This window comes from Peromyscus eremicus, chromosome 4 (assembly GCF_949786415.1).
Source record: "Peromyscus eremicus chromosome 4, PerEre_H2_v1, whole genome shotgun sequence".
Taxonomy (NCBI): Eukaryota; Metazoa; Chordata; class Mammalia; order Rodentia; family Cricetidae; genus Peromyscus; species Peromyscus eremicus.
In genome coordinates, this window is record NC_081419.1 from 146,066,776 (window position 1) to 146,080,031 (window position 13,256).

The 13,256-nt window shown below is 50.0% G+C and overlaps 1 protein-coding gene across 1 annotated transcript; it reads left to right on the top strand.

The window, feature by feature from the left end:
• The first annotated feature begins 1,960 nt into the window (after nt 1–1,960).
• Fam210b (family with sequence similarity 210 member B) lies at nt 1,961–10,200 on the top strand. The gene is made up of 3 exons (XM_059259786.1): nt 1,961–2,188; nt 8,639–8,808; nt 9,544–10,200. The coding sequence occupies exons 1-3, from the start codon at nt 2,003–2,005 to the stop codon at nt 9,758–9,760; spliced, it is 573 nt and encodes a 190-aa protein (XP_059115769.1). The 5' UTR covers nt 1,961–2,002; the 3' UTR covers nt 9,761–10,200.
• Nucleotides 10,201–13,256: the final 3,056 nt, after the last annotated feature.

Below are 13,256 nucleotides of genomic sequence, written 5' to 3' on the forward strand. Positions count from 1 at the left end.
ATTGAGCCCCCGACCCTAGATCACACAGCTGGACTTGCAGGGCCAGTTTGACTAAGAACTATACCCTTAATTAGTCTTTATACACCCCAACAATAGTACTCCACACAGGACCACTTTGCCTCCTTCAGACACTCTTACAAAGTATGATAAACAGAACACACACATATCCAGTGTGTTTTCTGACAGTAACAGCTTAGCCCAGCTGAAATGCAGCTAACACATTGTGAGAATTTTAGCTTTATTAGTTTTACTCTTCTGGGTTAATGAGCCTGAGTCTGGGGACTAGCCTGGAGCTCACCACCCTCCTGCCTCTGCTTCTGTTTTCCAAGTACACTGGCTACAGGCCTGAGCCACGGTGCCTGTCCTGAGGACCGTTGGAATGGTTTCTTTGGAGTATGAATGCATAGCATAAAAGTGACCTGGGCTAAGTGTACTGAAGTGACCCCTCACTGCCCCATGCTCCTTGAATCCTATCCCACCCCCCACTCTCAGACCCAGATGGCCACTGACCTGTTCGGGGTCTCCAGAACTTACCCTTTTTGTCATTCTGTGAAAATGAAATCCTGAGGCACATAGTATTTGTGGCTGGAATTTTCCCTTTGGCATGGCAGTCCTGAGACCTGTCCTGGATGGAGGGGTCAATTTGCTCCTTTTAAAAATGATTTTTATCATTATTGGGGGGAGGGAGGGCACATGTGCAGGTCAGAGGATGGCTTTTGTGGAGACGGCGGTTCTTCCTTTCCCCCTTTACCTGGGTCCCAGGGTTAGAGCTCAGACCTTCATTGTATACAGCAAATGTTTTGCCTGCTGGCCCATCTCCCCAGCCCCAGATAGTGCCCCTTTAATCCCTAATGAATGGGTTCCACTCCAGAACTGTGCCACAGTCTGTGGTTAAATTCCCAAGGCGACAGACATCTGGGTTGCCCTGTGAGAATATTTATGTCTTCTTATTTTAGTCTTTCGTACATGTGTGTAAGACAAGTCCTTGTATGGTCAAGCCTGGCCTTGAACTCCTAATCCTTCTGTCTCAGACTCTTGAGTGCTGGAATTACAGACCTGCACTACCATGTCAGGATCACAGTTTACTTTTATTTCTTTCTTAAATAATAAAAAACAAAAGGGTTAATTTTGGCTCACGGTTCTGGAGGTTCAAGACAGAGGGGCCACAACTATGCCAGCAAGGCCTTCCTGTGGGTTCAAGTCCCCAGCAATGCAGAGAGTCAGGTGAGAGAGAGTGAGCTCTTGTCACATTTTAGTCTGGAACTGAAATGTGAGTCTTTGTTTCTCTTGAGATGCTACGGGAGTGGAGTTGCTGGGCAACCTGGTTTGTGTACTTTTAGCTATCTGTGAAAGTACCAAACTATTTTCCACAGTGGCTGCTTTCATGGCCACACCAACAATATAGTAGGGTCATTTAGAGGGTTTCTTCAAGTGGGTGTTAACTGCTATAGTCCCTTTCTTCTTTAAAGTGATCATGTAAGCATCAGTCTTCCAGATTTCACCCTTTCTGCTGGGAGGAAAAACAAAGGATGCATGCGCCCTCGGCATGAAACAACAACAGCCACACTTCGCAGTCTGGAAACTCAAAAATCCTGGAAAGCCCTGCAAAGATGCATTCCACAAAGGACTGGCCTGTGCTTCCTAGAGCCAGGCTGATGGATTTGGCAGGTCCCCAGCCCCGCCCACCCCGCTCCAGGAGGTGGGACTTAGCTAGGGAGGCGGGGCCTAGGGGCGGGGATGCGAGAGCAACGCGGCTCCGGATGACCCTGCCCACTCAGAGATAGGCTGCTTCTGACGAGGGCGGAGCTGGTGGGTGGAGCCCAAAGCGTGCGCTCCGCTGGAAAGCCGGCCCACCCCGCGCTCAGCTCCGCTCAGGGGGCGGGGCCTGGCGAGGGTAGGGCGGGGCCTGGCGGGGAGGTTTCACGGCCACGGCCCCGCCCACCGCGCGGTGTTGGGATTGGTTCCCGAGTGGGCAGCACCGGAGCGGCGCTCGCGGCGCGCCATGGCTGGGCTGCTGGCACTACTTGGCCCGGCGGGAAGAGTGGGCGCCCGGCTACGGCCCCAGGCCCCTTGGCTCCTGGGAGTCGCCACCCCCTGCGCTCCACCGCTCTGGGCCTTGGCCTTGTCCCGCCCGGGACCGGACGCCCGGCTGCTGCACACGGCCCGCAGGGACTGCCTTAGCCGCCAGGTAAGCCTCCCCACACCCACACCCACTCGGACCCTGATCCCCAAGTAACCCAAGCGCCATGCCAGGGCCAGTCCCAAGGACAGCTTTGCATTGCACCTGCCCAAAATGGGTCACCTCTGGAGTCCCTGAGTTCTCAGATCCCCAGAATCCAAAAAAACATCTCTTTCATTTAAGCAAACGGAGAAAATGAGGCTGAGGGTGGTGTGGTGCGCGACCCAAGGTCACGGAGTCGCCCGCCGAGCCCCAGTTTCGAAAGCCAGAACAGTGGCGTTACTGAGCGGATCGCAAGGGGCCCGAACTCACTGTGAACTTCTAAGCCGGCCTCTGAAGTTGCCCCCTTTGAAGTTCAGGCCTGGGCACTGGGCCCAGGAGGCGGCTTCGCGGGGAGCCGGTGTATCTAACTCCTCCCTGTGCCGGTTACGCCACCCTTTTTATCTAGCTGGAGGAGCAGGCTCTCGCGGCAGGCAGTCCATCCTGTTTGTTACGGTTGCTCTCACTGAATGCTAAGAGTGAAAACTAGCTTCCATTCAGACAGCAGGGCAGCTCAAGTGGGTCTCCAAAGAAAGTAGTGGAGTTTCAAGATCAGAAGTGTTAAGTCGTGGATCCCAACATGCCTGGATCCCTGCAGGAGAGGGCTTCCAGCTGCCTACTCCAGGTCTGGACCCACCCATCCGTGGGCCGTGTGACCTCAGACCCGGAGCCCAGGCAGCCTGGACCTACGTCTGACCTTTGCCACCACGAGTCTGGAGGATCACCACCATGAGTCAGGCAATTCTGAGCACTGTCTGCTCTTGTAGCTTTTCAGTAAGTTGCCAAAGGGATTGGTCCCTGTCCTTGGGTGCCTCACACAAATATGGATGGACTTCCTTCCCCTCTCCTCTCCTGGGTGACAGACAGAACACTGGCCTCATCTCTAATCCTGAGTGCAGGGCAGGATGCTTAGAACATACCAACCTGCTTCCTGATGATTCTTCAGCATAGCTTCCCTCTCCTCCAGGAAGTCTTCCCTGACTACCAGTGGTCTACCCATCCCTCCCCGAGCGCCCCCCCCACACACACACACACACTGTCTCTTCTCTGGAGCTCCAGTCTTCTCTGCCCTTGTGATCTGGAACAGTCTTTCACCTTGTTCCAACACATCAGCCTTGTTGGCAGCCCTGACTGCCTTGACAGGTGTATGTTTACAGCAAGGATGAGTGTGGTCTCCGGCTCCTAGGATCCCTGCCTCTGCCCGGTGTCCTGTCTATCCAATGAAATGTTAATAAGCCTTTTCCCAGAGGGTGAATGTGATAGGAGATAGCATGCTAGCTGGCATCTGGTACATCGTGCCACCCCCAGCAATTGCTGTCATCACTGTGAGTACACACCACAGCAGGGCCCCCCAGCCCAGGAGCCAAGCTTGTCTCTTCTGCAGGTTGAGAGATGGATGGAATCAGAACCTAACAGAAGGTTAGAACAAAAGACACTCCTTGAGAAACCAGCTGCGGGGGAAGGGCCTGCCCTGGGCCTCAATCCAGCATCCCACTCCATCTCCACCCTGGCTGCCTTCATTAGGAGGCCAGCTGGGGTCTCCAAATGTTCTAGACATTAAACAAGTGTCTGAGTGGCATGCCCACCTCTGCCTACAGCAAGGACTGCATGGTGCCAGAGAGGGGGAGACACACTGCACCAGAAGCCTATCTTTTCACGTCACATGGCTCAGGGTCATGTAGACTAAGTGACATGGGGTTGCAGGGGGGGGGGGGGGAAGGAGTCACTCTTATGCAGGTGGTTGCTGGCTTCCCTTACCTCGTGCGCATCAGCCCTCCCCCAAGCTCCTCACTCCCTCTCCTTGCCTGTCTCAGTATGTCCCTGCCCTGGTATGTCACTGATGTCCTCTGCTCCCTAAAGCCATAGTCTCCTTTGAGGTTGGTCTGTTTTGCTCATTGCACTGTCCCAGGCTCTGGAACACTCTGACCCAGAGAAGCTACAGAAGGCGTAGTGCTGGGACTGGGATCGGGTTAACCACTGTGCTGTCCCTGGTTACGTACTCAACCCCTCAGGGCCTTGCAGGTCCTCTTCCATTTGTGGGGATGTTGTGAGGACTGTATGGACTAATGTTTTCATGGCACTCGGAACACTGCTCGGTGCAAAGTCAGCACATGGGGGGTTAGCAAGTGAATGGAAGCGAGTATCACAACACTGTGTAATCAACCTTCCTGCTCCTTCAAGCTATGGCTCTCCTCTGGTTGTTTTGAAACACAGTCTCGTGTACTCCAGCCAGGCTGGCCTCCAACTCAATAAGCCTTAAGTTCTGATCCTCATGCCCCCACCTCCAGAGGGCTGGGATTATAGGCTTATACCACCGAGCTGGGTTTATACTGTGCTAGGAAATAAAAGCTTTGCATATGCTAGACACTCTACCACTGAGCTGCATCCCCGCCTGAGCACTTGGAGGTAGTAAACAGTGATGCTCTATAGAGAGTGAGTATCTACAGATGCCCCATTGCTTGCAAGTCACCCATAAATCCCTTTGGTTTAGCTTCTTTAAACCCCTCAGGGACTTGGAAGAAAATCCATGGTTCTTCATGTCCTGCAAGAGTAGCCATTCTTAAGAAGAGAGATGTTTCCAGGATGTTGTTTCTAGAGGACAGGAAGGAAAGCTGCCACCACCTTCTTGTATTGGCCATCACTTGCCCCTCTCCCCTCCTTGAGCCCTGCACCCCCCTGCTGAAATGCTTGCAGAGGCTCTGGTTCTCTCTGATAAGTAATCCCCGCCCCTGGGCTGCGCTGATAAGACCATCTGCAGCCCCTCCCAGTGTCTGCACCTCTGTCAGGCTAGTGTCAGTCAGAAGCCCACTGACGCCTGGCCCAGGCAATCTCAGTTATGGCAGTTCTTCATGCCCCAGAGCAGCCACAGCTGTCCCTGATGAGGTCCCTTTGTTCGTACCCTCAGGTTTGGCAAAAGGCCTTCTGGCCCAGAAAGGAGACTAGAAAGGCAGCCAGACTTCCAGCTAGAAAATAAACAGCAGCTTCCACAGGGCTGGAGGAGCAAACATTAGAACCAGACTTGGAGAGGGGAGCAGGCTGGAGAGATGGTTTGATGACTAAGAGCACTGGTTGCCCTTGCAGAGGACCTGGGTTCAATTCCCAGCATCCTCAGGACAGCTCACAACTGTAGCATGAATCTTAGAGAGTCTTATTAATAAAATCAAACCCGAGGCCAGTTATTGGGGTCAATGCTGGTAGATCAGAGAGACAGAACAAGCCACAGCTATCTCACCTTTCCAGTTCCTCAGCTGGTCCTGTTTCCTCCAACTGGAAGCCTCTGAGTCCTCATCCAGAATGAATCTCAGCTGAACTCTGTTGCTCCAAAGCCTGAAACCTTAACCAGCCAAATGCTTAACCAGCCAAATGCTTCTAGTTTCTGATCCTCACACCTTATATACCTTTCTGCTTTCTGCCACCACTCCCTGGAATTAAAGGCTGCTTTCTGGGATTAAAGGCATGAGTCACCATGCCTGGCTGTTTCCAATGTGGCCTTGAACTCACAGAGATCCAGAGGGATTTCTGTCTCTGGAATGCTAGGATTAAAGGCATGTGCTAACATTTTCTAGCCTAAGTATCTTGTGGCTTTTCTGTTCTCTGACCCCAGATAAGTTTATTAAGGTACACAATATTTTGGGGAACACAATACCACCACACACAACCATCTGTACTCCAGTCCCAGGGGATCTGAGGCATGCACCTGGTACACAGGTGTACACACATGCGGCAAACACCCATGCACATAAAATAAATAAATCTTAAAATTAAAGAGAGGAGCCTTGGAAAGCATAATGGAGGTACTATTGGATTAGGAATTAAAGGCTACAGTGGAGGGACTCTTGGATGAGGTAGCATTTGCATTTCCATCTGACATATGGGATGTACACACACACACACACACACACACACACACACACACACACACACACACACTTCACCCCTGGAGCACATCCTGAGCTAGCAGGGCCAGGACAAAGGGTCAGGTAAGCAAGGCTTTCCTTTCCAAGCTTAGTGATTACCTTCTGGTCACCTCTGGAACTGATGACAAGGCCCAGTCCCAGGCATTTTCAAAGCTGGACTCACAAGCATAGGTACAAACAGAAGGCGCTCTAGCTGCCCACTGATCAGCATCCACGGACAGCAGCATTTGTGCACACTGGTGCTGGTGAGGGACACAGCAGGGTCATGAGCCTTATCCCACAAGTGCAAATCGAGAGCCCAGAGCTGCAGACCTGGTGGTCACCTGCTTTGTGGCACAGCTGGCTGTATGGACACAGTTGGTGGGTTTCAGGGCTGCTGCTCAGAACACGGGGCCATTTGCTTCTCGTTAGGTGAGTCCTGACTCATTTCCTGGGGATCCTGGCATGCTCATCCCCCTTGCCTTTGCAGAATCACAGCTTCAAATCAGAGAGGAATCTCCCCAGCTGCAGGATCAATAACCAGAGGAAGACTCATCAATCCTTTGGTTAATAGCACTCTTATAGAGGTGTGTTTTGTCTAATCCAAGTGTGACTGGGATCTCTGTTGTCTGTGCCAAATTTGCAAACTCAGAAGATGATCCAGTGAGTGTTAAGATCACCCCATGTGCCCAACAAGACACCTGACCACCCCTGAGCTCGATTCCTGGTACCTACTCTGTGGTTTACATGAGAATGTCCCCATAGGCTCAGACATTTGAACACTTGGTCTCCAGTAGGTGGCGCTGTTTGGGGCGGTGTAGCCTTTCACTGGGGGTGGCCTTTGAGTGTGGTCCCGCTCCACTTCCAGTTTGTTCTCTCAGCTTCCTGCTCTGGCCACCGTGCTGTGCTGCCACGCTGCCACGCTGCCAAGCCTCCCAGTCATGATGGACTCTTATCCCTCTAGAACTGTAAGCCAAAGCAAACTCTTTCACAAGTTGCTTTTGATCGTGGTGTTTTACCCCAACAACAGAAAAGTAACTAATACACAGATGTAACAGTAGGTGAAAAGAATCGACTCACAAAGTTGTCTTTAAAAAAAAAAAAAAAAGATTGCTGCACAGCGTGGGTAATTTTATACACATCTAGTCAGTATTTTGTCCAGGAATCAGCCTTCCCTGTCCTGTGTCTGGTCTCAGTGAAGGCCATGGCTTTTGGAACCCATCCTGTTCCAATCCCACTCCCCTCTTGGGGTAGTGCAGACATGGCATTGTGTGCTCAGTCCACAGACTTGGGTGGTCTGAGCTCCCATGGGTCACTTTTCTCATTTCTGTGACCAAATTTTTGACAAAAGCCACATCAGGAAGGAAGGACTCATTTTGGCCCACACTTGGGGGAGACTGTAGTCCATCTTGGTGACGTCATGGTGGCAGGAGGGTGAGACAGTCTGTCCAGTTGCATCCACAGTCAGGAAGCAAAGAGAGATCAACACTGGTGCCCAGAGCACTTTCTTCTTCCTGTTCAGCATGGGGTCCCTGTCCAGGGTATGGTGCCACCTACAGGCAGGCTGGGTCTTCCTCCCTCCCTTAACCCCTGTGGATGTACGCTCACAGACCTACTCAAACATGTCTCCTAAAGTTATTCCAATCAAGCATCAGCTCTGGCCTTGACAACAGACTGTGCTGCTCCTCTGGTGCTTGACACATTTTGCTTCTGTGCTGAAGGTCAGAAGTCCAAAATCTGCCTCACTGAGCTAAAGTCAAGGTGACATCAGGGTTCTGAGGTTCCAGGCCAGAATCCATTTCCTGCCTTTTACAGCTTTTAGGCCTCCTGCTCACCCCCACCCCACCCCATCCCACCCCGGCCATGCCCACATACCAGTAGGCCATCAGAGCAGCATCTTCAGAGCTCTGACCTGCTGTCACCTCCTCCTCTCTGTAGTCAGAAGATTTCCTGTGTCTGGCCAGGTCCTGCAGCTGCTCAGACCCAAGTAAACATACAGAGGCTTATATTATTTACAAATGATGTAGTCTATGGCAGGCCTCTTACTAACCATTACATGCTGCTCCCTGGACAGCGGGATGGCATCTTCTTACTCTCTTTTCTTCTCTCACTAGCTGTCTTGGATTTTCCCACCTGGCTCCAACCTGCCCTGCCATAGGCCAATGCAGCTTTATTTATCAACCAATCAGAGCAACTCATATTCACAGCATACAGAAAGACGTCCCACAGCACCTCTCAGACTCCAACTCCTGCTCCTCCCCCCACTTTCCCTTATAAGAATCCACCCAGAAAAATCCAAGTTAACATTCCCATCTCAAGATCCATGGCCCGATCGCATCTGCCAAGTCCTGCAGTAGGAGGTGACCTGGACATCTCCGGGCCATTGTTCCTCTGGCCTAGCCCTGGTGTAGTGGGAGTGAGAGTGATAACTGATGTCTGAGTGGGTAGATAGAGGTACACAGCTCAGATAAGGGTAAAAACACGTGGCAGCCACCAACCTAACCTACCTTTGGTTTGTGCACAGGAGCCCAGCAGAATCCCGGAGCCCGGAAGCAGTGCCAGCAGCCCAGAGAAAAAGCTAAGCAGATCACAGCAGCTGAAGAAGGTTTTCCAAGAATATGGGGCTGTGGGTGTGTCGCTGCACATTGGGATCTCGCTGGTCTCCTTGGGGATATTTTACACAGTTGTTTCCAGGTACGGTTTTCAATGGTGTTCGTTATGTTTGTGGCTGGATGTGGTAGCTCACACCTGTGAATGCTGGGGAGGCTAGCCTGGGCTTTAGCATGAGGCCTGTCTACAAATACCTGAAGGAAGTGCTGGGACGCAGCCCAGTTGGTAAAATACTTGCCCAGCATTCACAAAGCGCTGGGTTCCATTCCTCAAACAGCGTCAACCACACCTGAAACCCCAGCATTCAGGTGGAGGCAAGAGGGTCACAATTCCAGGTCCTCCATCCTTGGCTACATGAGACCCTGTCTGAAAAAAAATTTTTTGTTTTGTTTTTGTACTGTGTTGAGGTAAGCTAATATGTGGATGAATTTTGTTGTTGTTTTTATTTTGGTTTTTGTTTTGTTTTGTTTTGTTTGCTGAAACCTACCTACTCATCCAATTCCTTATATTATATATTTTAAATATATATATAGTTCATCTGGGTCAGCAAGATGGCTCAGCAGGTAAAAAGTGCATGCTGCACCAGCCTGGCTACCTGAATTCCACCCCAAAACCCTCAGTGGAGAGAGAGAACCAACGCCTGGAAGTTGTCCTCTGACCTCTACATGTGTGCCATGACATGTGCATTGCCCGTACTCATACGCACAATCATAAGATTTTTTTTTAATAAAAAGCAAAAATACTGTTAACCTTCTAGGTAAATCGGTTTCTTCCTTTAATCCCTGGCTGTAATGTTTTCTTTGCCTCTTTCTCCTCCAGTGGCATAGACATGTCGGCAATCCTGCTTAAGCTTGGCTTTAAAGAGTCGCTGGTGCAATCCAAAATGGCAGCCGGCACCAGCACATTCGTGGTGGCCTATGCCATCCACAAGCTGTTTGCGCCTGTGAGGATCAGCGTCACCCTGGTCTCTGTACCCTTCATCGTTAGATACTTCCGCAGGGTGGGATTCTTTAAACCTCCAGCCACCAAGCCGTGATGAAGCCAGTTTCTTCTGAACTACAGGATTTGGGTTGGTTTCAGGGTGGGATTTTTTGGGGCGGGGAGGGGCGCTGGGGCTAATTGCTGTGTTCCTTGTGGGTTGATTTTACCTTTGCTAGCAGAAACCAGGTGTTTTAATTTACTTTTTTTTTTTAATGCTGTTTCTCAAGGAGCCATGTATGTGACTTAAAATGTCACCAGGGGTTCAAAATGAGTTGACAGCCAGGAGTGGTGGTACAGGCCAGTAAAGCCAGCCACTGAGGAGGCTGAGGCAGGAGGATCTCCAATTCAAACAATGAAGAGAGGGCTGAGGGCACCGGCAGTAGAGCCCTCACCTGGCACACAAAGGGCCTAAATTCAATCCCAGTAAAAAATGAGACTGCCTACAAAATGCTCCTTCTAGATCATTAGGCTGGAGTCCTGTCTGCAGCGCCCCACAGGGCTCAGGTTCTTAAAAAGCAATGGTTAATTTGCTGGCTTTAAAACTCCCCCTCCCCTCATTGGTCACTGGCAGCAAGCTGTAGTTTATCACGCAGTATTCTGCAGACAGCTGCCAGCCCTACAATTAATGAAGCAAAAATTAACAATCCGTAATCACGATCTACATTGACATCAAGCCCTTGACATTCACAACACTTGCTTGGGGAAAGCAAGCCAAGAACTCCCGGGTGCTTCACTGACTCCAGAGCACCTGCGTGTCTGGCTGTGAGGGGGCTGTTCGTCAGTTCATTGATATGGGGCAGTATTGTTTGTAAAATACAGAAATGCTGCCAGTTGTAATGTTATCACTTGGCTCCTGATGCCAATATTCAGGTACTCAAATTCTCACATAGAAGCTAAAAGCATCCTAGCTTTCTTAGACAATCCACGTAGCTGTCTAAAACTTGAAACATTCCAGAGCTGACATGATATTTACAATGTGCCACTGTTTAAATTTTTTAACTGAATTAAATCATATGTATGAAGTACTTGTACCACTTTCCAAAAAATGGAAAATATTGTTTGTTCTAAATGGAAGACAACCACGAAGAACTACAAGCCAAGGAGAAGAGAGGTGTCTTAATTAGAGGTGTCTTAATTAGGGTTCTATTGCTGTGATGAAACACCACAACCAAAAGCAATTTGGGGAGAAAAGGGTTGATTTTACTCACCGTTCTATGTAACAGTTCATCATCAAAAGCAGTGAGGTCCTGGAGACAGGAGCTGATGCAGAGGCCATGGAGGGTCACTGCTTACTGGCTTGTTCATCATGGCTTGCTCAGCCTGCTTTTTTACAGAACTCAGGACCACCAGCCCAGGGGTGGCACCAACCACAATGGGCTGAGCCCTCCTACATCGATCACTAAGAAAATTCCATAGAGACCTGCCTACAGCCCCATCTTCTGGAGGCATTTTCTCAATTAAGGTTCCCTCCTCTCTGATGACTCTGGCTGTGTCAGGTTGACATAGAACTAGGCAGCACCAGAGCTGGACAGGAGGAACTACGGTCTACCAAGCAAGGGTAAGTGTAGGGGGAAGTTGGAGTAGAAACTAAAGCAGAGGCTTCCTCCTCCAGGAAGCCAGGAGCAGCTGGAGCAGGGATTGGCTCTATCACTTAAGCCTCCCCTCTGGGCAGGCTACCATGGGGTGCTTGTTATGTCAGACCCAAAGGAAGCTCCAATTCCCCAAACCCCACGACAGTCCAAATATCCAGAAGTGGGTTCAACCTGGACTACAGGATTTCTGGTGGTTAGATAAAAGCCAACATTCCTTAGGAACTTGTGAGACCGGTTCCCCTCTATCAAAAGGAGACATTTCCCTTACCTCTGACAGAGGGACCTATGGCTGCCTTTGGCGCCTATCAGCATATTAAAGCTCATGCTGAGCCGGGCGGTGGTGGCGCACGCCTTTAATCCCAGCACTCGAGAGGCAGAGCCAGGTGGATCTCTGTGAGTTCGAGGCCAGCCTGGGCTACCAAGTGAGTTCCAGGAAAGGCGCAAAGCTACACAGAGAAACCCTGTCTCGAAAAACCAAAAAAAAAAAAAAAGCTCATGCTGGTATCCGTTACCTGATACACATTTCTAAGTCCTTGCTAGCATGCAAGCCCTTCTTACCTCCTCCTCCACCCTAAACTCCCTGGGGCTCACAGGCCTCCCTTCCACCAGCTACTCTTCCTTATTACCTGGCTGGCTGCTCTCACTATTCTTGGCTCCTGCTACTCTGTGTTCTATTTTCTCCCCTGCCATACTTCCCTCTCGCAGGTAGCCCTGGTCATATCCAGTCTGCTGGCCATGTTCAGTCTACTTCTCTTTGCTCTGGACTCCTCCAGATGCCTCTGGCTGTTCTCTCATATCTACAATAAAAACCTTCCCCTTACTTACCATGTCAGTTTATACAGTTCTACCCTGGGGAGCCAGTGTTTGAACTTGAAGTCTGCACAGCTGCATGGTGGGAAGGATTGCATTCATTTTTCTTGCTCACAATTCCTTTTAAGTGACTTTGACAACCAGAAAACAAAAGAAAGCACTGCTAACCAGCATTTTACAGAGATCTGGCTGACAGTTTCTTAGCCCAGTTACCCACGTCATTTGTCCCAATTAACATTTTAAAGAATTTTTGTGAGACAAATTCTCCATTCTTGAGATCTTTAAAGTAGGATAGCCTTGTTTTCCTCTTAATGCAGTCCACAGCTAGAACCTTTTACTGACTTAAATGCCCTGTGTGGATCCCCACCCATCCTAGTCTCCCATTCAGGTCCCTAAATAACACCTATGCAAAGAAACACATTGAAAGTAGCAATAAAATTAACTGTCCCCACAGCATGTGTCTTCCAAGCCAAACCCCACTCACGCCTGTACCCAGCAGCCAGAACCAGGGATGAGCTGAGGGACTAAAGCACCATATCAACCTACCAGCAAGACAAGCTGATCTGCTCCTGTGTTATCTTTCGTGGAACTGGAGCAGTGAAACTATTTTAAAATGTAAGCCATTGTTTGCCTCTAGTTTTCTAAGGAGACCAAATGAACAGCTTAGATTCTGTGAAACAAATAAAAATATCTTTGTAAAATGATGTGTTGTGTCATCTGGAAAGCCATCGCTGCTGCTGTCCGTCAGGAACAGCACCAGGGGAACGTGGCAGCAGTCTGCTGTTCGCATGAGCTGCAGACGGCAGTGTCCTACACTCAGGTTGGATCCCTGTAGTCACATCACAGTTAACTGCAGCTTGGGTGGACAGTACTTGGAATGTTGCTATTTCAACAAAGCCAGTTAGTTTAGCACAGGACTGGGGACCAAAAGCTTATTTATCCCAAGGGGACAGCCTCTGCAGTTCCACTCAGGCATGTTCTGAAGTGTAAGGATGGTCCAGTTGACATGTCATTTTATTTATACTGGCCACTTGCATTTCCAGTCATCTGACATCTAGTGTCCTGAGTTGGCTGTGAAAGCCTGTTTCTCTAATTCCAAGTCCCCTCTGGGTGATGGACAGACAACACTGGCTACAAGCTCAACATGTT